The 26,520-nt window shown below is 54.6% G+C and overlaps 1 protein-coding gene across 1 annotated transcript; it reads right to left on the bottom strand.

Moving 5' to 3' along the window:
• Nucleotides 1-1,688: 1,688 nt before the first annotated feature.
• ADGRG5 (adhesion G protein-coupled receptor G5) lies at nucleotides 1,689-22,276 on the bottom strand. The gene is given in 14 exon segments (XM_042969654.1): nucleotides 1,689-2,127; nucleotides 2,510-2,787; nucleotides 5,433-5,550; nucleotides 10,242-10,250; nucleotides 10,253-10,500; nucleotides 10,755-10,876; nucleotides 11,616-11,768; nucleotides 13,211-13,330; nucleotides 13,843-13,953; nucleotides 14,517-14,673; nucleotides 15,309-15,387; nucleotides 15,587-15,688; nucleotides 20,465-20,653; nucleotides 21,871-22,276. Coding segments are annotated over 12 exon segments (1,560 nt in total). The 5' UTR covers nucleotides 15,651-15,688; nucleotides 20,465-20,653; nucleotides 21,871-22,276; the 3' UTR covers nucleotides 1,689-2,026.
• Between the last annotated feature and the right edge of the window lie 4,244 nt (nucleotides 22,277-26,520).

Raw genomic sequence — 26,520 nt, 5'->3', positions numbered from 1 at the left:
GGCCACATCCTCCCTTGGGATATAGCCCTGGGCTTGGTAGGGTCTAGAGGTGGGGCCTGAACTAGTGGGGTGGGCCAAGTCACAGGCAAGGCCCTTGTTCACTGGGCTACAGACCCAGAATTGTCTGAGACCAGGAGTGGGAACCTGCCCTGATCCCTCAGCACCCTCATTAGTATGAGACCCCCTTCCCCCAGGCCTAAGGAGCCTGGTACCACTCAGGACTGGGCCAACCCCAGGCAGGGGACTTGGATGGAGACCCACATCACCCTGATAGAGGTGGGGGGGCCACTCTGAAGTCAGAGCAGAGGCCACTCTAGGGAAAGTGGGGGAGGAGGTGATGAAGCTGAGGGACAGCAGGTTGTGCCTAGTGATGGCGTGCCCTCTCAGTTGACTCTGTTAATAATAATAGCAAAAACACTAATGATAACAATGATAACCGTTTATTGAGCACTTACTACGCGCTAAGCCTCTTTATATGGGTTTTTTTTTTCATCTTCAAAATAGGCACCCCTACTACTACCTCTGTTTTACAGATTAGAAAACTGAGGCACAGAGAACTTGAGCGGCTTGTCACATAGCTGGCAAGTGGCAGAGCCATCTGAGCCCAGGCAGTCTGGCTCTAGAGACCACAGTACTCACCACCCAGAGAAGGGCTATTTGCATCAAGAAATGAGCAGAGGGCAGAAGATCCCCCCGGGAGAAAAGGGATCCAGCTCCAGTTCCCTCGCCGCGCCCTCCACAGCCATTATTACCTGTCTGACGGCCTGGGGCGGCGCCCTGAGAGCCTACCCCAGGCTACGGCTTTAGCGCCGGATATGCCCAGAAGAGCCAGAACCGGCAGCTGCGTTGGGAAAAGAGAGAAATGGCCATGTAAACGGTGTGAGAACTCTTTCTTTGGTCCCTCAGCAGGAGCAGTTCTGGAAGCAGGACCTCTGCAGCTCGTGTGTGTCAAGTCCACAGACAGGTGACATTTCCAGATGGATTTTGGAGCCAACGGCCTCTGAGCACAGGCCAACAGTGCCCTCTGGTGTACATCCTGGGAATGCAGCTGGCTTCGTGAGCCCTCTCCCTCTTGGTCTGACAGATAGGTCAAGGTAGGTCTCTACAACTGTGGCCTTAGCTTGGGTTTAGAATCCATACCCTCACTCCTACCAGGGGAAATTCGATCCTAACCGATCATCAAATACCCAGGTCACAGGCCCAGCTGGCTCAGGTGGAGGGGAAAGAGACTCTGCCCTCCTATCCCCAGGAAGCCCTATCGCCAGCTTCTGTTCTACATGGTCTATAGGGGTCTTGGGAGCACTGGAGGAGGAGCTTCTGGGAAGGACTGGACTTCCTGATCTTTAAGAACAGGCCTGGAGTTGTGGGTCATCATAATTTGGGGGGACTGAAGGAAAAGCAGCCTCAGGCATAAGCTGGTGAGGTCTCAGACACTGGGTGTGACTCAGCTCTGGGCTGGGGACCCTGGGCCAAGATGTGGTCTGGCCCTCCCAGAAGGAAGGTGGCAGGGCCCAGCAGGAAATATCCAGGGCAGATTGGCAGAGACCCCGCCCCCAGCAGGCAGTTGGAAGTAACGGGGCCCACTAAGACCTTCTTCCCTGGTTTTACTCAGTCTTCACAAAGCTCTTGGGCTAGGCAGGACCGAAGCCATCTGCCCCATGTCACAGATGTGGAAACCAGGGTCAGGGAGATGACAGGCCCAAGGTCATACAGTAAGACTCGGAGCCAAGCCTCGAAATATGGCCTCCTGACTCCCAAGCCAGTGCTCTACCCATGGGCCTGACCAGGTACCCTGGGCCCAGGCACCCCAGTAAAGTTTGCTGACCCCCAGCGGGGTTGCACCTGTCCCGGGGCAGAATGCCCTGCCCTCTGGGCCCGGGGAAGCCATGGAGGTAGGGAAGCCTCCCTGGAGGGCACAGCGGCTTCTGGTGTCCAGCAGCTGACCTGCCACCTTCTCTGGTGGGAGCCAGAGTCTCGGGCTGCAGGCAGCCAGAGAGGCTACGGGTTCTGGGCCAGCGGGCCCAGACTACGGCATCGTCTGGGAGGAGCTGAACGCCTCCATCTCTGCCTCCACTTCTGCCTCTGAGCGGCACCTCTGGGAGCAGAACCACAGGAAGAGGAAAAAACCTGCAAGCAAAAGACTGGTCAGGGGGACACTGGCAGGAGCAACGTGGCGCCCCACCCCGAATCCAGGGATCTCCTCGCTGGGGGTGAGCTGAGCTTCCTTGAGGCCCAGGAGTCATTCTTAGGGCCCCTTACTGTTGGAAGCCAGAAGGGGCAGAGCGTAGAAGCTGGAGGACCAGCCACCACTAGGCCAGAAGGTGCCTTTGTGCCAATTAGAAGGACATGCTCCTTCCCATGGGCAGAAGGAGCCCCCAAACCAGCTTGGCAGGGGAGCTGGATTTCTGCCCCTGACTCGCCCCCTTGGCCTGAAGCCCTTCGGGCTAAACATCTACCTGCCGCTGTGCACACCCCTTGGGGCTTCTTCCACGCCTCCCGCAGGACCTACCGTACAGCGAGTTGAAGATGGTGAAGAGGAAGAGCTGGGGCAGCAGGAAGACACCAAAGGAGAAGAAAGCCAAGGCCCAGGTGGTGCCCAGCAGCATGGTGAGGCCCAGCACGGTGACGCTATCTCGGCAGGCCCGGGTGCCCGGCACCTTCTCCTGCGCCCGCAGCCTGCGCACGGCCCACAGCGCCCAAGCCAGCACCACCAGGTTGAAAAGGGATGTGAGGCCACCATAGCCCATGACCAAGATGTTGTGCACCCAGCGGCTCCGCACCCAGCATCTGTAGAGGAGGGGTGAAGTTCAGGGTCGGTGTGGCTCCCAAGGCCAGCGTGGGGAGGAGATCCTGGTCTCTGGGCCTCTGGATGGGCTCCCGAACCTAGGCCTGTCTCCTGGCCCAGACCCGTTGTTTCTTTTCCGACCACACGTGTGGTGAAGTTCTGGGCCCAGCTTTCGAGCCAGGCCACCACATTAGGCCCCACCTGCCACCTCAGCCTCCTGCCTCAAGCCCCCCAAGCTCTCCTTTCCAGCCACACAGGGCTCTCTCATGCCTCCATGCCTTAGCCCACCTGAAAACTCTTCCTCTCCTTTCTACGTCTTACCTCTCTCCCCTTCCACGGCCAGCCAAACTGCCAACTTGTACGATACTGTCAGATCATTGGCCCGGGGGCCCTCTTTCCTCCTCCCACCCACCACACGGTCATCACCATCCAATCAGCATCTCTGTGCAGTGGACCCCTCCCCACCTAGACTGGGCCGACATGCTGGGCTCTGAGCAGCAAACAAGCTGTTGCAAGTCGGGGCAGCCTGGTGGAGGGGCAGTCACGGCGACGTGTGGACCGAGGAGCAGAGAAGTAACAGCAGGAAGATGCCACCGAGGACTGAGGAAAGAGCAGAGGCCTGGCAGTGGCCCCAGCCCTGCTCCTAGACCCTCCCTGAGGGCTTCATGCCCTTTGCTTCCCCAGGACACCTGCAAGACAGGTGGTACCTTTTACCCACTCAGACACCGTGTCCCATACTTTCCGTGGATTAGCCCATTCAGTTCTCACGATGACCCCATGAGGCAGGTGCATCACCATCCCCATCCTGCTGATGAGGAAACTGAGGCTCTGGCTTAGGAACATGCGCTAGTAAGAGGCAAAGGTGGGATTTGAAGTCCCAGGCTCAATGCCTGTGTCCCTGTCACAGTCGCCTGCTCGAGCCCCTGCTGCGGCAGCCACCATTCTTGAATGTGATCTTGGGGATTTATCCAAGGGACTGAGTGTGGTCATGGATCATTCCTTTTCACCACAGTGTGACAATCCAGCAGGGGTGGCTCTATCGCAATTTACTAACCAGTGTCCCGTCAGCGGGCACTGGAGTATGTTCAAGGTTGGTTTTTGTTATTGCTTTTTGTGTTCAGGAACACATATCTACATAGGAAGGGTCTTTTAAATGCAGGAGAATAAAAGTCACGAAGCCAGATGAGAGGGAAAGGAGAAAGAAGGAAGAAGCTTTGGGAGAAGCTGGTCCTTAGAGTGGGGAGTGCTCTGACAGCCCAGCAATAATGTCCTTCCTGTCCCCACTGCAGGGCACACAGCACATATTATATTAAAACTCATGGTGAGGGGCACCTGGGTGGTTCAGTCAGTTAGGCGTCTGACTTCAGCTCAGGTCATGATCTTGTGGTTCATGAGTTCAATCCCTGCATCAGGCTCTGTGCTGACAGCTCAGAGCCTGGAGCCTGCTTTAGATTCTGTGTCTTCCTCTCTCTCTGCCCCTCCCCCACTCGTGCTCTGTCTCTCTCTCTCTCTCCCTCTCTCTCTCTCTCTCTCTGTCTCAAAATAAATAAAAATTCTTAAAACATTTTTTTAAAAAACTACATGGTTAAGGAGCCCCAAGTCACACCTCCTCTGACGAAGCAGCCTGACCCTTTCCGTGAGGAATAAACCCCACTCTGCCTCCACTCGGTGCCCAGAGTTCTCACTTCCTGGAGGCTGGGGGGCCAAGCTCTGGAGCCATCCTGCCTGTGGCCAAGTCCCAGCTCTGCCATTGACCATCTGGGTTTCCTTGGGCAGGGTTCATCAGCTGTCTGTGCCTCAGTTTCCCTAACAGTAAACAGAGGCTGACAACAGGACCCACTCCTTGCTGCAAGGTTTAAACAGGATAATTCATGAGGCCTGCCACAGAGTTGGCCCTCAGCAGTCCTGAGCTTGTGTCAGCCAGGAAAGAAAGCAGGATGGACAGCCGAATACTGGAGCTAGGTCAACGGGAGGTTATTAAGCTATTCTCCCTACATTGGCTGTTAGAAACTTCATAGCAAGAGAAAGGTTAGTGTCCGAGAGCACAGGAAGAAGCAACAGAGTCTGGCCCCCCCCCCAGACCCCCAGGCCCCCCGACACACACACACACACACACACACACACACACACACACACACACGTGAGCCCTGTCCTTGGGATGTCCCAGCCCTTGCAGCACTGTCTCTGACCAGGAGGGTCTGTGGGCTGGCAGTGCTATGCCAGGCACAGATTGGGAGGTGCAGGAGGCTGAGTGAGCACAGCAAGGTGGTGGGAAAGGACAGCAGAGTCAGGCGCAGGCTGAGCTCCCCCAGTGAGGTCTGAGAGCGGGAGGGGGCGCTGGGCCGACCTCTGTGCTGCCAGGAGGTGGAGGGCCTGCTACCCTGGCTTGGGAGGCCCATGAGCAAGCACCAGAGTTCATGCCAGGGCTCTCTAGGGTTAGCCAGCCTAGGACGAGAGCCTGCCTCTGTGGGAGGCTTCGGGGATCCAGCAGAAGGTGTGGCAAAGGCCCCTGGAAACCACCCCCTCTCTGAGCCCTGGTCCCCTGCTTGCCCCACAGCCAGTGTCCTGCCTACAGCACACCCTGTTCAGAGCCCCTGGGTCCTTCCACCAGAGCCAGAGAGCCTGCCACAGCCCTGAAGGTACTCACATGGAATGGTTCTGGAAGCCCGTGCCATTTCCCCGGCTGTCGAAGAGTGGGATTGTGTGAGGTCCATACACTGAATTCTGGTCAACAAGAAGGAGCAGCACCAGGAGGGCTGGGACCCCTGAGGGATGAGACAGAGTTCTCAGCATCTGTCAGGTGACCCCAGAGAAAGGCTTGTCATGGGTCCCTGGGGCTGCTAAGACAGAATCCCACTGAGCAAGTGGGGAGGGAAAGGGACTGTTCTGAGCCCCCAGCCCCTGCCATATTGTCCAGCTTCAAAGCCCGTAACCTGGAGGTCTGAGAGGAGACAGCTCTCCAAGATGATGTTAGTGAGGGCTCTAGGGTGGGATGGCAATGGCAGTAGCAGTGGGGAGATCAGGCTAGTGGGACAGAGGGTTGGGAGAACTCGTGAGGAAACAAGAGATGCTAAAGAAGGGCTAGGATGGTGGTAGAGGTGCCAGTGACGGTGACGCCAGAGATGGTGGTGAAGACGAGGATGAGGATGGTAGTGACGGTGGAGGTGGTGGTGAAGGTGATGCTAGAGTCAGAGGTGGTGATGGAAGTGGCAGTGGTGGAGTTGATGGTGTTAGAGGTGGACGTGGTGGAGACGATGGAAGAAGTGATGGTGGTGGTAGAGGTGGAGGTGATGGTGGAGGTGTTGGAAGTGATGGGACTGGAGGTGTTGGAGGTAAGGTGTGGAGGTGATGGAGGTGGGGGGGATGGAACTGTTAGAGGTGTTGGAGGTGTGGAGGTGTTGGAGGTGTGGAGGTGATGGAGGTGTGGGGGTGGGGGGAATGGAGGTGTTGGAGGTGTGTAGGTGATGGAGGTGTTGGTGTGGGGAAATGGAGGTGTTGGAGATATTGGAGGTGTGGAGGTGATGGAGGTGTTGGGGGTGGAGGAAATGGAGGTGTTGGGGGTGGGGGAAATGGAGGTGTTGGAGATGTTGGAGGTGTTGGGTGTGGAGGGGATGGAGGTGTTGGGTGTGGAGGGGATGGAGGTGTTGGGGTAGAGAAGATAGAGGTGTTGGCGGTGGGGGGAATGGAAGTGTTGGAGATGTTGGAAGTGTGGAGGTGTTGGAGGTGTTGGGTGTGGAGAGGATGGAGGTGTTGGGCGTGGAGGGGATGGAGGTGCTGGGGGTGGGGGGAATGGAGGTGTTGGAGATGTTGGAAGTGTGGAAGTGTTGGAGGTGTTGGAGGTGTTGGGTGTGGAGGGGATGGAGGTGTTGGGCGTGGAGGGGATGGAGGTGCTGGGGGTGGGGGGAATGGAGGTGTTGGGGTAGAGGGGATAGAGGTGTTGGGGGTGGGGGGAATGGAGGTGTTGGAGATATTGGAGGTGTGGAGGTGATGGAGGTGTTGGGGGTGGAGGGAATGGAGGTGTTGGGGGTGGGGGAAATGGAGGTGTTGGAGATGTTGGAGGTGTTGGGTGTGGAGGGGATGGAGGTGTTGGGGGTGGGGGGAATGGAGGTGTTGGAGATGTTGGAAGTGTGGAAGTGTTGGAGGTGTTGGAGGTGTTGGGTGTGGAGGGGATGGAGGTGTTGGGCGTGGAGGGGATGGAGGTGCTGGGGGTGGAGGGAATGGAGATGTTGGGGTAGAGGAGATAGAGGTGTTGGGGGTGGGGGGAATGGAGGTGTTGGAGATGTTGGAGGTGTGGAGGTGTTGGCGGTGTTGGAGGTGGAGGGAATGAAGGTGTTGGGGTGGAGGGGATAGAGGTGTTGGGGGTGGGGGGAATGGAGGTGTTGGAGATGTTGGAGGTGTGGAGGTGTTGGCGGTGTTGGAGGTGGAGGGAATGAAGGTGTTGGGGTGGAGGGGATAGAGGTGTTGGGGGTGGGGGGAATGGAGGTGTTGGGGTGGGGGGAATGGAGGTGTTGGGGGGGGTGGGGGGAATGGAGGTGTTGGAGATGTTGGAGGTGTGGAGGTGAAGGAGGTGTGGAGGTGGAGGGATGGAGGTGTTGGTGGTGGAGGAGATGGAGGTGTGGAGGTGATGGAGGCATTGGAGGTGGAGGGGATGGAAGTGTTGGGGTGGAGGGGATAGAGGTGTTGGAAATGTTGGAGGTGTGGAGGTGAAGGAGGTGTGGAGGTGGAGGGGATGGAGGTGTTGGTGGAGGAGATGGAGGTGTGGAGGTGATGGAGGCATTGGAGGTGGAGGGGATGGAAGTGTTGGGGGTGGAGGGGATAGAGCTGTGAAGGGGATGGAGGTGTTGGGGATGTTGGAGGTGTGGAGAGGATGGAGGTGTTGGAGGTGGAGGTGATGGAGGTGTTGGGGTGGAGGTGATGGAGGTGTTGGAGGTGGAGGGGATGGAGGTGTTGGGGGTGGAGGGGATGGAGGTGTTGGGGGTGGAGGGAATGGAGGTGTTGGAGTGGAGGTGATGGAGGTGTTGGAAGTGGAGGGGATGGAGGTGTTGGGGGTGGGGGGGATGGAGGTGTTGGGGTGGAGGGGATGGAGGTGTTGGAGGTAGAGGGGATGGAGGTGTTGGGGGTGGGAGGGGATGGAGGTGTTGGGGGTGGGGGGAATGGAGGTGTTGGGGGTGGAGGGGATGGAGGTGTTGGGGGTGGGGGGAATGGAGGTGTTGGGGTGGAGGTGATGGAGGTGTTGGGGGTGGAGGTGATGGAGGTGTTGGAAGTGGAGGGGATGGAGGTGTTGGGGGTGGGGGGGAGGGAGGTGTTGGGGGTGGGGGGGAGGGAGGTGTTGGGGTGGAGGGGATGGAGGTGTTGGAGGTAGAGGGAATGGAGGTGTTGGGGGTGGGGGGAATGGAGGTGTTGGGGGTGGGAGGGGATGGAGGTGTTGGGGGTGGGGGGAATGGAGGTGTTGGGGTGGAGGTGATGTAGGTGTTGGGGGTGGAGGTGATGTAGGTGTTGGGGGTGGAGGGGATGGAGGTGTTGGGGGTGGGGGGGAGGGAGGTGTTGGGGGTGGAGGGGATGGAGGTGTTGGGGGTGGAGGGGATGGAGGTGTTGGGGGTGGGGGGAATGGAGGTGTTGGGGTGGAGGTGATGGAGGTGTTGGGGGTGGAGGGGATGGAGGTGTTGGGGGTGGAGGGGATGGAGGTGTTGGGGGTGGGGGGGAGGGAGGTGTTGGGGGTGGGAGGGGATGGAGGTGTTGGGGGTGGGGGGAATGGAGGTGTTGGGGTGGAGGTGATGTAGGTGTTGGGGGTGGAGGGGATGGAGGTGTTGGGGGTGGAGGGGATGGAGGTGTTGGGGGTGGGGGGGAGGGAGGTGTTGGGGGTGGAGGGGATGGAGGTGTTGGGGGTGGAGGGGATGGAGGTGTTGGGGGTGGGGGGGAGGGAGGTGTTGGGGGTGGGGGGAATGGAGGTGTTGGGGGTGGGAGGGGATGGAGGTGCTGGGGGTGGTGGGAATGGAGGTGTTGGGGTGGAGGTGATGGAGGTGTTGGGGGTGGAGGTGATGGAGGTGTTGGGGGTGGAGGTGATGGAGGTGTTGGAAGTGGAGGGGATGGAGGTGTTGGGGGTGGGGGGGATGGAGGTGTTGGGGGTGGAGGGGATGGAGGTGTTGGAGGTAGAGGGGATGGAGGTGTTGGGGGTGGGAGGGGATGGAGGTGTTGGGGGTGGGGGGAATGGAGGTGTTGGGGGTGGAGGGGATGGAGGTGTTGGGGGTGGGGGGGAGGGAGGTATTGGGGGTGGAGGGGATGGAGGTGTTGGGGGTGGAGGGGATGGAGGTGTTGGGGGTGGGGGGGAGGGAGGTGTTGGGGGTGGGGGGAATGGAGGTGTTGGGGGTGGGAGGGGATGGAGGTGCTGGGGGTGGTCGGAATGGAGGTGTTGGGGTGGAGGTGATGGAGGTGTTGGGGGTGGAGGTGATGGAGGTGTTGGGGGTGGAGGTGATGGAGGTGTTGGAAGTGGAGGGGATGGAGGTGTTGGGGGTGGGGGGGATGGAGGTGTTGGGGTGGAGGGGATGGAGGTGTTGGAGGTAGAGGGGATGGAGGTGTTGGGGGTGGGAGGGGATGGAGGTGTTGGGGGTGGGGGGAATGGAGGTGTTGGGGGTGGAGGGGATGGAGGTGTTGGGGGTGGGGGGAATGGAGGTGTTGGGGGTGGAGGTGATGGAGGTGTTGGGGGTGGAGGTGATGGAGGTGTTGGGGGTGGAGGGGAGGGAGGTGTTGGGGGTGGGGGGGAGGGAGGTGTTGGGGGTGGGGGGGAGGGAGGTGTTGGGGTGGAGGGGATGGAGGTGTTGGGGGTAGAGGGGATGGAGGTGTTGGGGGTGGGGGGAATGGAGGTGTTGGGGGTGGGAGGGGATGGAGGTGTTGGGGGTGGGGGGGAATGGAGGTGTTGGGGTGGAGGTGATGTAGGTGTTGGGGGTGGAGGGGATGGAGGTGTTGGGGGTGGAGGGGATGGAGGTGTTGGGGGTGGGGGGGAGGGAGGTGTTGGGGGTAGAGGGGATGGAGGTGTTGGGGGTGGAGGGGATGGAGGTGTTGGGGGTGGAGGGGATGGAGGTGTTGGGGGTGGAGGGGAGGGAGGTGTTGGGGGTAGAGGGGATGGAGGTGTTGGGGGTAGAGGGGATGGAGGTGTTGGGGGTGGGGGGAATGGAGGTGTTGGGGGTGGGAGGGGATGGAGGTGTTGGGGGTGGGGGGAATGGAGGTGTTGGGGTGGAGGGGATGGAGGTGTTAGGGTGGAGGTCGCCATGGAGGTTTGGAAGTAGAACCGATGATAAGAAAAGCAGTGTAGAAAGTAGTGGTGAGCGTTGGCAGGGATGATGATCGGTGCTCATGGTCGCTCTGATGAGGAAGAGGAGAAAGAGAAGGGCAGGAGAGGGTAGACTGCCTGTGTGGCTGGAACCCTCAGGAAGCAAGAGCGGAGGGCGGCTCTGCTTACCCCAACCACTGCACACAGCTTGAGCATATATCGGCGGATGTAGATGTTGTAGACGCGCACGAGGAGGAGGTAGAGGTTGAAGCCTTCGATGGCCATCCAGGTGAGGCAGCTGAGCAGCGCAAAGTGCAGGATGGCCGCCAGTGCTGTGCATGCTGCCCCGGCCCTGGCCAGCACAGGACTCAGCAGGAAGGCGACGTTCAGGAGCAGCACAGACGCATGCAGGTTCATGTGGATGTGTGTTGTGGAGTCACCCTGCTTCCTGCGGGCGGGAGCATGCCCTTCCGTGGCCTGGGGACGTCACCCAGGCAGTGCCACCCCCTGGGCTCACGGACACACAATGATGGGAACGCTGAGGTTGAGAGGTCGCGGGGATCCAACAGCAGCCACACAGCAAGGCTGGTCTCCTGCCCCCATCCCCTGGAGGAGTCCACCCCACTCTGGGGGATCAATTGGATAAGGAGGGGTGCTGAGCAGCAGCGGGTGGGCGGTCCTGGCACGGGGGCAGGGGAATACCTGGCTTGGAAATGCAGCAGGATAGTGAGAAGCGAGGCCACGACGGAGATGCTGCAGCCCACCAGGGAGATGTACGTAAGAGGCGCCAGTAGCTCTGCGGGGATCGGGGCCGGGGAGAGTTGCTGCAGGAAGGAAGGGGGGATGGAGGACAGAAGCATGGGAATGCCCTCCCCGCACCCACAGGGACCTGCTAAGACCTCAGCTCCAAGCTCCCCTGCCCCACCACAAAGCCTACCATGGTCCTGACTTGAAAGAAAAAGCTCTGGCAGATACGGTGGCTTTTGCGCCCCTCAACTCCCATCTCCCCTCTCGCTATGAGAACCTCCCCTGCCTCGCTGTCTATGCACATAGACATATATGGACACTGTGCGTGGACAGTGCACCAGGCCTGACTTATCAGAGCCCTCCCTCCTCCTGCCCAGAGTGATTGGTTGAGGGATGGGAATGTGACACACTCCAGGCCAGTGGGACTCAATCCCCAAACTAGCTGGCAGAATTGGGAAAGAGCCAGTTAGAGCCTACTGGCCTGAAAGCTAGTAGGACACGAGCCTGGATCTGCTAGCAGCCATATAATTATCCTGAAGGGAAATTCCATCTGAAGCCCGGGCCAGTACAAAGCAAACACAGGTGAGAGATATAGAGCCTTGTCTTGGTGATATTGAACATCTTGATCAAGCCATGCCTGAAGCCCAACATAGCCTCTTCAGCCACAGGAGTTCATACGTTTCTCTTTTTTTCTCCTTAAGCCCATTTGAGTTGGATTGTCTGTCCCTTGCACCTGCCTATGCCCTGCTCCTCTCGCCTAGACATGGGGTCCTTTACAGCTTTGACTCCCATCACCCAGACTGGATGCACACATACCATGAGAACAGCGAAGTAGCTGAGGTGGTTGCAGCGGCAGAGCACCTGGGAAGGTGACGGCTGCTCTGTGCGACAGCCCTCGGGGCTCCAGACCCCCCAGTGATCCTTGCTGGCTCCTTCCTTCCAAAAGACACAGGTCGCTGTGTAGCCTTCCTAAGGGGAGATGGTGGAGTTGGGTATGGGGGAGGGCCGTGGATCAGAGTCTGGAAATTGTGGGAGCCAAAGCTGATTCAACTGCACCCTTGTCAGCATCTTACAAGGCACTGGCTGGGCTTTGGCCAGACGGACCCAGATTCCAGACTCGCCTCCACTATGGACTCTCAGAGTAACCTGGGCAAGTTGCCAAGCTTCTCTGTGCCTCAGTTTACTCATCTGTAAAATGGGATCCTCTATACACAATTTCTCAAAGAGGGTATTAAATTACGGGCAATGAGGAATCTTGAGTGACCAGCTCTGGCTGGACAGTAGGCGCTCTACAACCAACTGTGCCCTTTCTCCTCCTCCTCATGGGGAACAACGATATTGCAGGTGCACTGCCCAGGGCGGGAAAGAGACTCATCCACAGACAGCCCTGATGCTGAGCCATGGGGGTGGTGGGGTGGGAGGAACGACACAGAAAGTGCCATGGAAAACCACTGAGTAAGGGGTAGGGGAGTCCCAAGGAGGGAAGGGACGACTGGGGCACTGCGGTCTTTGAGGACACATCAGATCTCAGCAGAAGTGGAACGAGGGCAATCCAGATAAAGGGAACTGCGGGAGCAAAGGTTCAGAGGAAAGTAAGGGAAGGATGATGGAGAAAATGAGAGTGCAGAGCACTCTCATGAAGCTGATGGAAAGTCAGGGCAGAAGGTAGAGTCTCTGGGCTTTTCCGGAATGCCAGGGCCAGGAGAGCAGAGACACCAGGGCTTGTGCTCACCCAGCAGCCCTTCTCCCTCACTCCAGGATCAGCTTCTGAGCTTCCCTTGAAGACCCATACCTGCCCCCATGGCAGATCAGATGAATCCAGCCCCGTCCCCAAGCCGTGTGACCCAGGCCTGGCCAAGCCACACGTTCCATCCACCTGTGTGCAGTGATGGTGCAGGGATGGACACATGACCCAGCTGGACCCTAAGGACTCCATTTTGGAACCCTCATTTGCACTGATGAGGAAGAGCCTCCTGGGAAGAGGGGATGGAAGTCCAGCACTTTTGCTGCCATCTTACCAGAGTAGAGATCCGAGATAGGAAACCATTGCTGAGCGATGGAAAGAGGCTGAGCCAGAATGGCATTGCATCAGCCCCTGGATCCAGCCAGGCCTGAAGCTGGACAGCCCTGGACATTTCATCTGCATGAGCCCATCCTTTCTGTGTTTAAGCTGGCTTGACTTGGCTTTGTATCACTTGCAACTCAAAGAATCCTGCCTAATGTGGTAAGTAAAAATAAATTAAGCAAAACTTCTCTCTCTGATTCCTTTGACAGGAATTTTCAAACTGTGATCGATTTGAAATGGTTTGTTTTCGAAATGCTTCCATGGGTGTGGGTTTAGTTGAGCCAGAATTCAACAGGAGCCACAAGGGGCAGGGGTGAGGTGGAAATGGGGGCACCCCCCACAGTACCAGGCTTCGGTTGTGCCAGAAGCTGATGTTGATCGGCTCACTGAGGTTGTTCACGTGTCCGTGACTCAGCTGGGCTCCCAGGACATAGTTATTGAGCAAAGATGAGTTGATACTCTGGAAGGACAGCAGAAGGGCTGACTGGAGAGGATGCATGCATGGAGACCCCGGCTGAGGTCCGAGAGCCCCCCTTCACCAGCCCCTTCCCCCGGGTGAGAACAGCAGTGTGCCTTCACATGTGGGCCAGCCTCCTAGCCTTTGCGTGTGCTGTCCCCTCCACCTGGAAAGCTGTCCCTTCAGCACCCACCCCCCACCTCTCCGCCATGGATTCAGTGCATTCCAGCCTCCGTCTGTCCTCGCTCACTTTCAAAGCCAAAGTTAAAAACACCTTTGTCTGTCTCCCATCTAGGGACAGACACATACAGGGTAGATTGATTGTAATTGCACCCCCAACACCATTCTCCTAAAACCAAGGCCCAGAAAGGACAGCGGCTGGCTCAGGTTGCACAATGGGCTGGTCCCACCTGGTGCTGGTCCCTGTGCAGAGGCCAGGCAATGGTACGGATGCCTGCAGTGCCCTCAAGAAGGGGCCGGCACCTACCCTGCTTGGCCCCCGTGTGGCACTGACCTGGAAAAAAGTAGTCAGTGAAGAAGTAAATGCAGATGAGGCGCAGCTCCCTGGGGCGGGTCCTGCAGGCATTCTGGGTCAGCGCTGCCGGGAACTGCATGGCGTGCGGCACCGAGGCCTACGGGCAGCCATGGACGGGCTAAGCCACACCCGGCCCCAACACGTCCACTGCTCCCCTCTCCTTGCGAAGCCTTCCCATCCTGTTCTTGCCCTGGGGCATTTCATCCCTAGGAGGCTCCACCTGCAGAGCCCTCGCCTCCCAGGCTGTACTTCCTCCCCAGCTTCCTGAGATCCCAGGCCCTCCCTCCAGGCTGCCCCTGCCTCGATTTACCCCACCCAACTGGGGCCCCTGGGGATGGAGCTCGTCAGCCCTCAGCGCCCAGACGGTCAGCAGGAATCACACCAGAGTCTTCCAAGGACCCTGGCTTCCCTGGCCTCTCCCACTGCCGCCTCCCCTCGGGGACCTGCAGAAGCAGGAAGAGGACATCGCCCTCGAGGGGCCACAGAGCACCCTCTCTTTCCACCATTCGTGTGAGGAATGCCAGCCCCATTTTACAGAAGAGGCAACTCACAGCTATTAGGGCAGACCAGATTAGTTGGGGGAAAGTCCAGACCTGAAGCCCCTGGAGGATTTCCAGGGTCGAGACCCTGGCTGCCCTCCATCTCCCGGCCCCCTCTGACCTGGGGGACCCGCTCCAGAGTCGCGCTGCTCAGCGCGAGGCCAGTGAAGTCACAGCCCAGCTTGAAGGCCAGTGTCTGGATGCTGTGCGTCTGCAAGGTAAGGTTCTTGCCCCCGAAGCTGGTGTTCAACAGGCTGCACTCCAGGCCCCGGATAAGCCTGAGGGTGAGAGAGCTGGCCAGGGTCTGGAGTGGGCGTGGGGGCAAGAGGGGCCCCAGACAGCCAATAAGGGCAGGGCCTCGCCCAGCCCATACCTGCTACCCCTACCTCCGGACCTTTGCACACACAGTGTCCCTGGCACACTCTTACCTCTCCACCCCACACATCTCCTGATCACCTCTTGTTCAGGTCCAGGTCTTTGGACACCTCCTTCAGGAAGACTTTTCTGGATTTTTTCTGCTGACTGAGCGAAATGCCACATAGTCCCTGTGCTCCCCCGGCCGGTCCAATCAGCACCATCCCCTCACCCAGAGCTTCGAGAGCATTCGAGAGCTCGGTCCAGCTTTGCAACTCCTTCCCAGGAAAATGCAGAGACCCATGATTCTGCACCTGATTTCATGGCATCCATAGTTAAAGGCCCTAAACCAGACAGCAAACTTGATAAGGGCAGGGACGTGGTTAACCTGCATCTTCCAAGCCTCGTGCTGGGCACACAGTAGGTACTCAATAACTGAATGTTGAATAAATGGATTAATGGTCTACACTGGACAACCCCGGACCACTGACTCAAGGCGCAAGCTGTGGCTGGGAGGCACAGCTGACTCAAGGGGGGCGGGGAGGGCCACCCAACTCACCCACGAAGCGAAGTCACATTGCGGTTCCTGGACATCATCTCCAGGGTCTTCATCCAGCTCAGGGGTTCTTGGGACTCCTCTGCGGGACAGGTCACACCTCCACATCAGCCTCTGTCCCCACAGCCTCTGGGCCCTTCTACCACAGCCTCAGCCTTGCTGCTGCCCCGGGAGACCTCAGTGCCCTCTTTCAAGCTCCCTTGGTTTAGGGCGTCCCCCTTTCACATCACAGCCACGGGCCCGGGCTCGGATTGCCCCCCAGTTCAGCAGCACCCCCTTACCCACTGTATCACTGTGAGCAATCATGAGGCACAGGCAGAGGAAAAAGACCCTATGGTCATCCATGTCCTGTTCCCAGTCTCTTCCAAAAACTAGTTTCCAACCTGGAAAAGATGCATGCCATTGTCACCATGGTAAAAGAGTGAGCTCTAACTTCTAGGTGTCCGGCATGTCCCAAAGGTAGGACATCTAGCATTTTATATATTTTTTTAAATGTTTATGTATTTTTGAGAGAGAGTGAAAGAACACAAGCAGGGGAGGGGCAGAGAGAGAGGGGAACAGAGGGTCCAAAGCGGGCTCAGTGCTAACAGCAGAGAGCCTGATGTGGGGCTTGAACTTGAGAACCATGAGATTACGACCTAAGCCGAAGGCCGATGCTTAATCGGCTAGCCACCCAGGCACCCCAGGACATGTAGCATTTTAATTAATCCTCGTTGCTCCTGCATTTCACAAATGAGGAAACTGAGGCTCAGAGAGCAAGAGGGTTTGCTCTGCTTTAGGCTCCCTGAGCCAGGTCTCTGCGACTCCAAGAATCCCAGATTGTTTGTTCAGAAATGCCCACCATTACCAGCTTTGCCTGAGTCACTCTCCCTCCCCAAAAAAAATGGTCTGTCTGGGAGCTTCTCCAGGGCGCTGACTTCACCCAGGGGAAGTTGCTTGGGAGCAAGCAACAGGTAACCCTGTTGAGCTGTGTCATTAATTCACTGTGTGACTTTGGGCAGGGGTCTGTCCCTCTCAGCCTTCATTTTCTGTAGTTTTAAAATAAACCAATAAACGTCTGCTTAACGGGCACAAAGCCACAAAGACAGAAGAGGAAAGAAGTCAACAGCAGGTGAGAAATGTTAGCAAAACTTTGGAGGCTCCAAGCAGGTGACCACCTGGTAATCAATTTAGCCAACCGTAAAGAGTTGAGCCCCAGTGTCTGCAGGGGGGAGAGGTGTGGAGTGGGGGGGGGGGGGGAAGGGGAGGGGACAGGGAGAAGGCTTAGAGCCCTGGGAACACTTGAGAACCAGAGGCATCGAGAACCTCTAAAAGAAGGGTGAAGGCAAAAAAATGGGGGATTGATGGTGGTGAGTCTTTTAAATGACCAGCTGGGGCCCCAGATCTCCTCTGTCACCCGGGGTGCCCAGGACTGTTGTCATCACCACCCTACCACCCTCAACCGCATTCCAACATAAAGTTCATTCCCGGGAAACCGTGCATGCCAGAGGACCTGAGGGCAAGGATGGGATGCCATTCAGGTATAGAAAAATTAAGCCATATCCCTTCCTCACCACTTCCTCCACTCAGCTTCCAGAAGCCTGCAGCAGCCAGGTGACGATGCTCTAAGCCAGGAGAAAACTCTTTGCTGAAGAACTGGCTATTCCAAGAAAAGTATCCTATAGCTACTGAGGTTTTGATGTTCCTCAGTGAAATGGCCAGGACCAAACTCAGGTTGGAGCTTTCCCAGTTATCAGTCCTGACAAGCAATAAGGCTTTAGTGCTGCACTCTTAAAGGTGAGCGGTCAACCGAGGATCACTAGGTATTTTAAAACATACACCCTCTTTCAGAAAGCTGCTGGAGGACGCGCTCCAACAGAATGAGGGAGTGACTTGTGAAAGACAACACAGGACACAGGAAACCCTAGCGGAGAAGAGACAAAGCTATTCCCCCGGTTGTAGGTTGGACAGCAGGACCGGGTATATCCTGTCCAGAAGGGAGCAGGAGAAAAGAATTTTCCAGGAGGAAGGCTTCAACAAATAAAAGGAGGAGAAGGAGGAGATTATACAGATTAATTGGGTGAAGCATACACAAAATCTTTCTGTACTATTTTTTTGCAGCCTCCTATGAATTTGTCATTTTTTCAAAAGTAGAAGTTCAAAAATACAGTACACTGGATCGCCACGTCACTATCGAAAGTTATGATGTCAATAGTAACATAAAAGAGGAACATAGTATATTATTACGCATTGAAAAGAGCAAGTTGAACATAACACTCACAATATAATCACATGTATGGAAATGTGTGCAAATATACATGCTTAAGCCTAGGAGGGTATCTAGAAGAATGGTCACCAAAATGCTAATAATGTTATGGGAAGGAGGATTACTCTCTTTTTTATGTTTTCTGTATAGTTCAAATTTTCTGCAACGAACATGTGTTATCTTCAAAACAGAAAAGCAAGTTTTTAATGCTTAGAGTTTTTTTATTTTTTACTTATTTTTAATTTTTTTAACGTTTATTCATTCTTGAGAGACAGAGAGACAGAGCATGAGTGGGGAAGGGGCAGAGAGCGAGAGGGAGACACAGAATCCGAAGCAGGCTCCAGGCTCGGAACTGTCAGCACAGAGCCCGACGCGGGGCTCGAACTCATGGAATGTGAGATCATGACCCGAGCTGAAGTCAGACGCCCAACCGACTGAGCCACCCAGGTGCCCCAACTTAGAGTTTATTTTAATGCTCCAAATGACTAGCATTATGGAAAAAATAACGGTGACATATTGCTTACGTAAAACAAAAACCATGTTGCAAAGCAGTGTAATCCAACCCTTGTAAAAGTCATATTTTTTCATATATGCAAAATGTGGAAGATTCAGGGGTCACTTCTGGGTACTAGTTTTGATTGCCTGTATTTTCTGAAGTTACCCTGCGTTATAGTTGTATATTTCTCGATTTTTATTTGCTCTTTGCTTTTGGAATTTACATCTTTCAAATATAAACAATAAATAAGCACACAAGCACATAAAATCATAGTATCCCTGCTGCCCGTGTCACCCAACCACTCAGTTCCTCGTTAGTCACCCCCAGGTAACTACTATCATTAGTGTTTTGTGGACTTTGCCAAGTTTCATATATAGATAAGCACACATAGGGCACTTGGGTGGCTCAGTCAGCTAAGTGTCCAACTCCTGTTTTTGGCTCAGGTCATGATCTCACAGATCAAGTCCCATGTTGGGCTCTGTGCTGACGGCGTGGGGCCCACTTGGGATTCTCATTCTCTCTCTCTCTCTCTCTCTCTCTCTCTCTCTCTCCCTCTCTGCTGCTCCCCTGCTCTCTCTCAAAAGAAGTAAACTTAAAAATATATATATAAGGGGGCGCCTGGGTGGCTTGGTTGGTTAAGCGTCCGACTTCAGCTCGGGTCATGATCTCACGGTCTGTGAGTTCGAGCCCCGCGTCGGGCTCTGTGCTGACAGCTCAGAGCCTGGATCCTGTTTCAGATTCTGTGTCTCCCTCTCTCTCTGCCCCTCCCCTGTTCATGCTCTGTCTCTCTCTGTCTCAAAAATAAATAAAAACGTTAAACAAAATTAAAAAAAATATATATAAGCACATATATATGATTCTCCTCATTTTATTAAAAAAAAGCACACTTTTTACTGTTCTGCACTCTGCATTTTTCTCTTGAAAATATATCTTGGAGAGCTTTCTGTAACAGTTCCTAGAGCTTCCATTTTTTACTATTACAACTTCATAGTCTAACTTTGGAGGGATAAACCCTAACTTCTTCAGTGGGTGCCCTGTGAACAGCTAGTTGTGTTGATTCCAGTCTTTGGTTCTTTCCAAAGTGCAGCTGTTCTGATGTCATTTCCCACGTGTGCAAGTTCACCATCTGCCCTTTTTTTTTTTAAAAAAAAATGTTTCTTTCTGTTTGAGAGAGAGAGACAGAGACAGAGAGAGACAGAGTGTGAGTGGGGGAGGGGCAGAGAGAGAGGGAGACACAGATTCCAAAGCAGGCTCCAAGCTCCCAGCTGTCAGCACAGGCTCCGAAGCGGGGCTCGAACTCACAGACCGCAAGATCATGACCTGAGCCAGGGTCGGACGCCCAACCAGCTGAGCCACCCAGGAGCCCCACATCTGCCCATTTTTACATCAGGTTTGACTCTTCCTTATCTTCTCAAAACTCTTTACATAATAGGAAAATTAGCTCGTTGTCTACTGTGTGAGTTACAAATATATTTCCTAGTTTGTCATTTGCCTTTTAACATTACACATGGTCCTTCTGCTGGTAGGAGTCTTTTTTTGTATGTATAATTTTTATGTAATCAGAATTAGCAGCATGTTCTCTTAGGTCTTCTGGATTTTGAGTTGTAGCTAGAAAGGCCTTCCCTGCTCCAACATTACAAAGGAATTCTCTTAAGTTTCTCCTAGTCCTTTTAAGTTTGCATTTTTCACATTGGAACCTCCAGTCCATTTTCATTGATCCCAGAGTACAGTATGAGATGGGGATGCGATGGTTTTTCCCGGGTAGTCGTACATGTGTCTTAACACTATTAATATATGTGTTGATTTGAAAAGAGAATAGAGACTTTGGAGTCACAGAGTGCTGGGTTCTTATTCATTTGGCCACTTGGTTATTTATTAGGCTGTGTTACCTTGGGCAATTGACTTGCCCTCTCTGAACCTCAGAGAAGACAGGAGGGAAAACATTTGAGGGGACAAAGGAAGCTGCTGAATGAAACAATTTAAAACTTTTCAGATAAGAAGTCTGAGGACCCAACAGTGCAGACAGATCTCGGGTCATCTTGTCTACCCCCTCACTGTGTGAATGGAGGCCCAGACAATGGTGCAGATTTGACCTCTAGGGTCTGGACCGTAAAGCCAGCTCCCCAGGCCCTTGGCCACCCTGCTCTGTGTCTACAGAGGGAAGAGGGGCCTAACCCCACCACCAACTGGAGAAATCAAGGTCAAAGCAGAAGTGACACCTCTCCTAGACCCCTCAAATAGCTGTGGTTACCACTCCCTTTCCCAGGGGGCAAATCACAATCCTCACCTCTGCTTAACACACCCCTCTCCCCTGCCCTTCAGAGAAGCCACCGTGCAGCATTGCCCCACACCCTCACCCGTCTCACCATGGCCCACAATTCATTATCTGAAGCTCCCTGGGAAACAGAAACCCCCTACCTGATGTCCAAGACGGTTCCAGTTGACTGTGCGGAAACGGGAAACCACACAGGAGTTTGCCTGGGAGGTGACGGCAGTCCCGTGGTCAAGCCAGGACTCAAACCCAGGGCCCCAGGCTCCAAGTCCAGTGCTGTGTGCCACAGGCTCCCAAAGATGGTTGGGTTGTTCTACGGATGAGTAAGCCTCTATCTAGGTCAACAAAGAGATAAGGAAACAACAGGGTGCAGACTAGAGCCTCTAGAAGATGCAAATTTGATAGCCACTTCCAGTATTCAGTGCCTGGGCTGGGACGTGGGGCAATAACTCTACTTCTCTGTGCTTGAGGGCTTCCCATCTGTAAACTGAAGCCAAGGACACCTATTTCTCAGGGGGAGAGACACATAGACATTTCCATGACCCCACTGCAAGTTTAGGGCTCTGACCCAAAGCCCCAGCTGGGGATACATCTGAGCATATGCCTTGGGAACCCCTGCCTTCCTCCCTGGGGCTGACCGTGCATCCCCCCCGCAGCCTGCCCTCTCCCCGGCAGCACCAGGCCTGCTGAGCCAGCTATGCTCCTGGAGCCCCCACGGCTGGCCTCACCCCAGCCTGGGTGAGGACTGAACCTGTGGTCTCTGCAGGAAAGCCCTGACAAATACCATTATTAGCCCCATTTTACAGGTGGCGAAAGGGAGGCCACGCCAAGGCCCAACTTAGTCTGTGACTAAGCCAGCACTGGAGCCATTTCCCTGAGACATAGAGTCCCCGGGCTCCAGTCCAGGTCACTCTGAGAGGAATGGCACCAGCTCCCGTTTGCCCAGTACAAACTCCATCCAGGCCCTTCCCAATGTCATCTAAGGTGCAGGCTACCAGATTAACCCCACTGTACAGATGAGGAAACTGAAATCCAGGAAAGTCTAATAACTTGCCATAGGTTGCAGCAGGGAGCTAAGATTTGAACCTAGTGCCTAAACACTCCTTCGTTTAAATTGCTCTCTTTTGGGGCGCCTGGGTGGCTCAGTCGGTTAAGCGTCTGACTTCAGCTCAGGTCATGATCTCGCGGTCCGTGAGTTCGAGCCCCGCGTCGGGCTCTGGGCTGATGGCTCAGAGCCTGGAGCCTGCTTCAGATCCTGTGTCTCCCTCTCTCTCTGACCCTCCCCCATTCATACTCTGTCTCTCTCTGTCCCAAAAATAAAATAAACGTTAAAAAAAATTTTTTTTTAATAAATTGCTCTTTTTTTTAAATATAGATTTCTACATTCCCAGGGATCTGGAGTTGCCCCCAGAGAGTGAAGGGAATGAGGTGTGTCCCCAGCTTGCTGCTCCCAGGATGTCACCAATCCTGGGCCCCGGCAGGCACCTGCTGGGGACCGGGTGGATAAGGACAGGTGAGGGAGTGGGGAATAGAGATGCTGGATGGGGCTGACCTGTGAAGCTGCTGCTGCTGTCCTGTTGCCACGGGCTCCCAGCTCCGGTCCACAGAACAAAAGGGAACTTGGATGTCTCTGCCGGCCGCCTCCTCTCTGCTCCCCTCAGTGCTCGGCACGGGCTCTCAGACCTCCCCTTCTCTCTGCTCTCCTTGCCCCCACACAACACAACACAACACGCTCTCACTTCACTTCACTTCTTCTTTCACTGCAGCCTCTTGCTTCCTCTGGTCTCTGGGCTCAGAACACTTCTTGCTTTCACTCCCCAGCTCCTGCAGCACTTCCTGGGGATGGCAGTACCTCAAGGAGGTGTCTGATATCAGTGGGGGAAGGGGGGAGAGCTGGCCCCCGTGGCACCCCACAAGGTTTCAAGACCTGCCTCTGCTCTGCACCTCTTCAGCCTCGGTTTTCCCGTCTGCAGAAAGGGAGAATGACCCCTGCCTGAACTGACAATCAATGAGAGTGATGATGGCCGGGACCTCAGGCAAAGGCTGGGTCGGATTGCCTGGGTTCAAATACCAAGCCTGCCATTTACTGGCTGGGGGACTTTGGGCAAGTTACTGAAACTCTCTGAACCTCAGCTTCCCCCCTGTAAAATGGAGATAAGACAGTACCACGTAAGAGCGCCTGGGTGGCTTGGTGGGTTAAACATCCAACTCTTGATTTCAGCTCAGGTCATGATCTCTGGGCTCATGAGATCAAGCCCCGAGTAGGGCTCTGTGCTAACAACACAGAGTCTGCTTGGGATTCTCTCTCTCCCTCTCTCTCTGCCCCTTGTCCACACACACACACACACACACACTCTCAAAAATAAATAAACACACTTTAAAAAGGAAAAGAGAGAGATAGTACCACCTCATGGGGTAGTATGGGGCTTATAAAAGGAAATGCTGCGAAGTCACCAGCAGCGCTCCACAAAGCTCCCCTGTTTCACACATGGGGGAGACTGAGGTCTGGAGAGGACAAGAGCCTGGCCCGGAATTACCCAATGCAGAGCCCTCCGGGGCAGGGTCTTGCTCGGAACAGCGCTCAGAAAATGTGGCCAGACTCGGGGCTGGAAGGCTGGTCAGCCGGTCCTATTCCAGCCACTTCCTGTGCAGGATCCTAAGGGGAAGGGGAAGAATCTGTGTATTTTGGTGGGAGGCTGGGTGCTCTCTCTTGTCCAGCCAGACTCCCTGGGCAAATTCCGGCTCAGGAAAGTATTTTTCTCCCCCCGGGATGAGAAGGGGTTGCAGCAAGGAGGAGACAGGCAGGTCCCAACAGGGTCTCTCCCCTCTTTCCCCCAGCCCGTGGCCCTTCCAGCATCAACCCAAGTGTCACCCACAGGTAGCTCAGGCCTCTCTGGGAAGGGGGAAGAGAGCTGCCTCTTGGAGGGCAGCGAGATCTGAGGGGAGCACAGGTCCACGCATCCAGGTTCCGCACTCCCTCTCCCACTGCAAGAGGCTGCAGGGTAAAGGCTTTGCAGAGACACCTGTGCACTTTTGTCCTGAACCCTTGGCCACACTCTTGCTAAACGACTTGGGAAAGTCCTTGCCTTTCTCCGCACTTTGGTTTTCTGTGGCCACAACCCAGGCCATGACCTCCAGGCCCTTCATTTCTGAGGTTTCCTGGCCACCTCTATCTAAGGCTATAACACCAGCAGCCTTCCTCCTCGTGCTGTTTGCGAGCCCAAGAGGCTGCTCTCAGGGCTCAGGATGAGGCCCTGCTCATGCCAAATCCCCTCTATTTCCCACCTGGGATCTGTGCCAACTTCACGAAGCCTTGCCTCAGTTGCAGTGCTGGTTTTACCTCACCGTGCACCCCAGACCCTGGAAATCACCACCAAGATACTCCCCGGCTCAAAAGCCAGCAGTGGCTCCAGATTGCCTTCGTGGTCCAGCCCCGTCCAACTTCCACCCAGCTCTGGATGGGCTTGCCACATTCGCATCCACCTCCCCGCTCTGTCCCAGCTGGGACACACACGTACTGGGCAGGAGCCCAGCTCTTCTCCATCCCTCAGGCGCTCAGGGGCAGCTCCCCTGAGTCCAGCTTCCCCTGAGAAGGCTGATCTGCCTCCACCTCCCCTATAAAACATTCCAGATGCTTCAGCTTTAAGAGGCGTGCCAGTCCCTTGCTCAGCCCCCCAGGCAGGGAGGAAGCAGCAAGCCACCTCCCTCTCCCCATCCTGGGAGAGCCACACACCATCCCTAGGGAAGCATCTCTCTCTCCCCATGGGGGCTACTCACCCCGTGATCTGCAAGAGGACAGTAAGTGGGACCCCCAACAGGACATTACCTAAACTGAGTCACACCATGAAGAAGTCACTCGCTGTTCATTGTTTTTCAATCCTGGCTGCATCCAGGAGAAGCCTCCATTTAGAGCTGAATTCTCTCTAACTTGTCTCTTGCCTTGCGTCCTTATCTTTTCATTTCTCAATCTTTTATATTGGACTCAGAAAACTAGATACCTGATTTTTAATAATTTTTTATTGTGGCAAAATATACATAAAATTTACCAGTTTAAACCGTTTTTTAAGTGGACGGTTCAGTGGCAGTAAGTACATTCACAATGCTATACAACCCTCACCACCATGTGTCTCCAGAACTTTTCCACCTTTCCAAACTGAAACTCTGTCCCCATGAAATAGCAACTTTCCCTACCCCCCTCCCTGCAGCCCCCTGGCAACCACCAGTCTACTCGGAATCTTATCACTCTAGGAAACTTCTAGAAGTGGAATCACACAATATTTGTCCTTTTGTGACAGGCTTATTTCCCTTAATGTAATGTCTTTGCAGTCAATCCATGCTGTGGCATGTATCCAGAATTCCCTTCCTTCTTAAGGCTGAGTAACTTTCCTTTGAATGTACAGACCAATTTCATCTATCCATTTGTCCACTAACAGACACCTGGGTGGCCTCTACCTTTTGGCTATTGTGAAAAATGCCCCTATTTAACAAAGAGCAAGTTTCTAGCTAGATTTTAGTAGCATTGTTTGTTCACATGACATTAATTTTTATGATTTTCTTCTATTTATACAACTGATACAGATTTCCTGCTTACCCTAAAATACACATACATCCTAAAAAACGAAATTATTTAAAGGAAAAGAGCTATGTGTTGACGGCAAAAAGTGGGGGCAGAGGTACAAGACAGAAATGCTGGAATGTGGGAAACACCAATACAAACCTCAATCGAAGGCTGAGTTGGGGAAGGAACCCCTTTGGTGGGGCCACCGGGAGGCTGACACCAGATTAGATGCATCCAGAGGGCAGTCTGGGTGTGTGGTTTCAGAGACAGGGGTGACAATGGTAAGATTGAAAGAGTCAGATCTGGGTGCTGAGACCTTCTGGCTCTGTGACCCGGGGCCTGTCACTTGACTTCTGATTCTTACTTTTCCATGAGTTGGTGATAACAACTCGCGGGGTGGCTTAAAACTGAGATAATTCATGGGGCGCCTGGGTGGCTCAGTCGGTTGAGCGTCCGACTTCGGCTCAGGTCATGATCTCGCGGTCCGTGAGTTCGAGCCCCGCGTCGGGTTCTGTGCTGACAGCTCAGAGCCTGGAGCCTGCTTCGGATTCTGTGTCTCCCTCTCTCTCTGACCCTCCCCCGTTCATGCTCTGTCTCTCTCTGTCTCAAAAATAAACATTAAAAAATTTTTTTAAAAAAACTGAGATAATTCATATGAACTGCCAAGCCTATGGTCAGTAACCATCTTGGTTCCATGACTGGGTGGGATCTCCCCATCCCCTGCAAGACACTCCTAGGACTACTTCCTTTCTTAGGAGAGAGGGCCCAACTGTGATGTTCTCACTGGAGCTCAGCTTCACCAATGACTCGACCTCTTCAACCTTCTTTATCCCTCTATCCCTACTGTCACCTCCAGAAACCCTGGGAAAGAACCAGGGGGTTCTTGGCCCATTGCTGTCCTTACCAGCTGTGGACTTCGGGGAAGTCTGAGCCAAAAGCCCCCCCACCCCCACCCCACCCAGAGCATTTCCTCAAGTTTAAAAGGGGGAAGTCTTGGGGCACCTGGGTGACTCAGCTGGTTAAGCAGCAAACTTCAGCTCAGGTCACAGTCTCGACAGTTTGTGAGTTCCAGCCCCGCGTTGGGCTCTCTGTGCTGACAGCTTGGATTCTGCTTCAGATTCTGTGTCTCCCTCTCTCTCTCTGCCCCTCCCCTGCTCAGGCACTCTGTCTTTCTCTCTCAAAAATAATAAACACTTTTTTTAAAAAAAGAGGGGGAGAATCTCTGTCCTCTGAGTCCTTAGTAACTGACTCTCACAGGCCCAGGTACAAAGCAAAGCAAAGGCCAGCCTCGCAACATTTACAGACTAGATCTCTCTCCAACACCACATCCTCTCCCCAAATCTGTCTCCATCAGACATCAGCATTTAACCACGCAAGTAAGAAGCAAATGAACTGACAAGCAAAACTGCAAATATTGCAAAAAGCGCAGGGCTTCATGAAGTTGGTTAAAGTGACATGGGACAAATGAAGGCATAGCTGTCCACAAAGGAAGAGAACATCGCAAAAGAGAAATGATCGCGTCCTTCCAGAGAGAATTGTTAGACTACCGAAGGACTCAGAGCACCATTTGCACGCGAAACTCTCAAATATATTTGCAAAAATGGCCCTGTTTCAGTAAAGGACCAACTCTTCATTCTAATGTCT

Source organism: Panthera tigris, chromosome E2 (assembly GCF_018350195.1).
Source record: "Panthera tigris isolate Pti1 chromosome E2, P.tigris_Pti1_mat1.1, whole genome shotgun sequence".
In the NCBI taxonomy this organism is placed as follows: Eukaryota; Metazoa; Chordata; class Mammalia; order Carnivora; family Felidae; genus Panthera; species Panthera tigris.
This window is presented reverse-complemented; position numbering and strand designations above follow the sequence as displayed.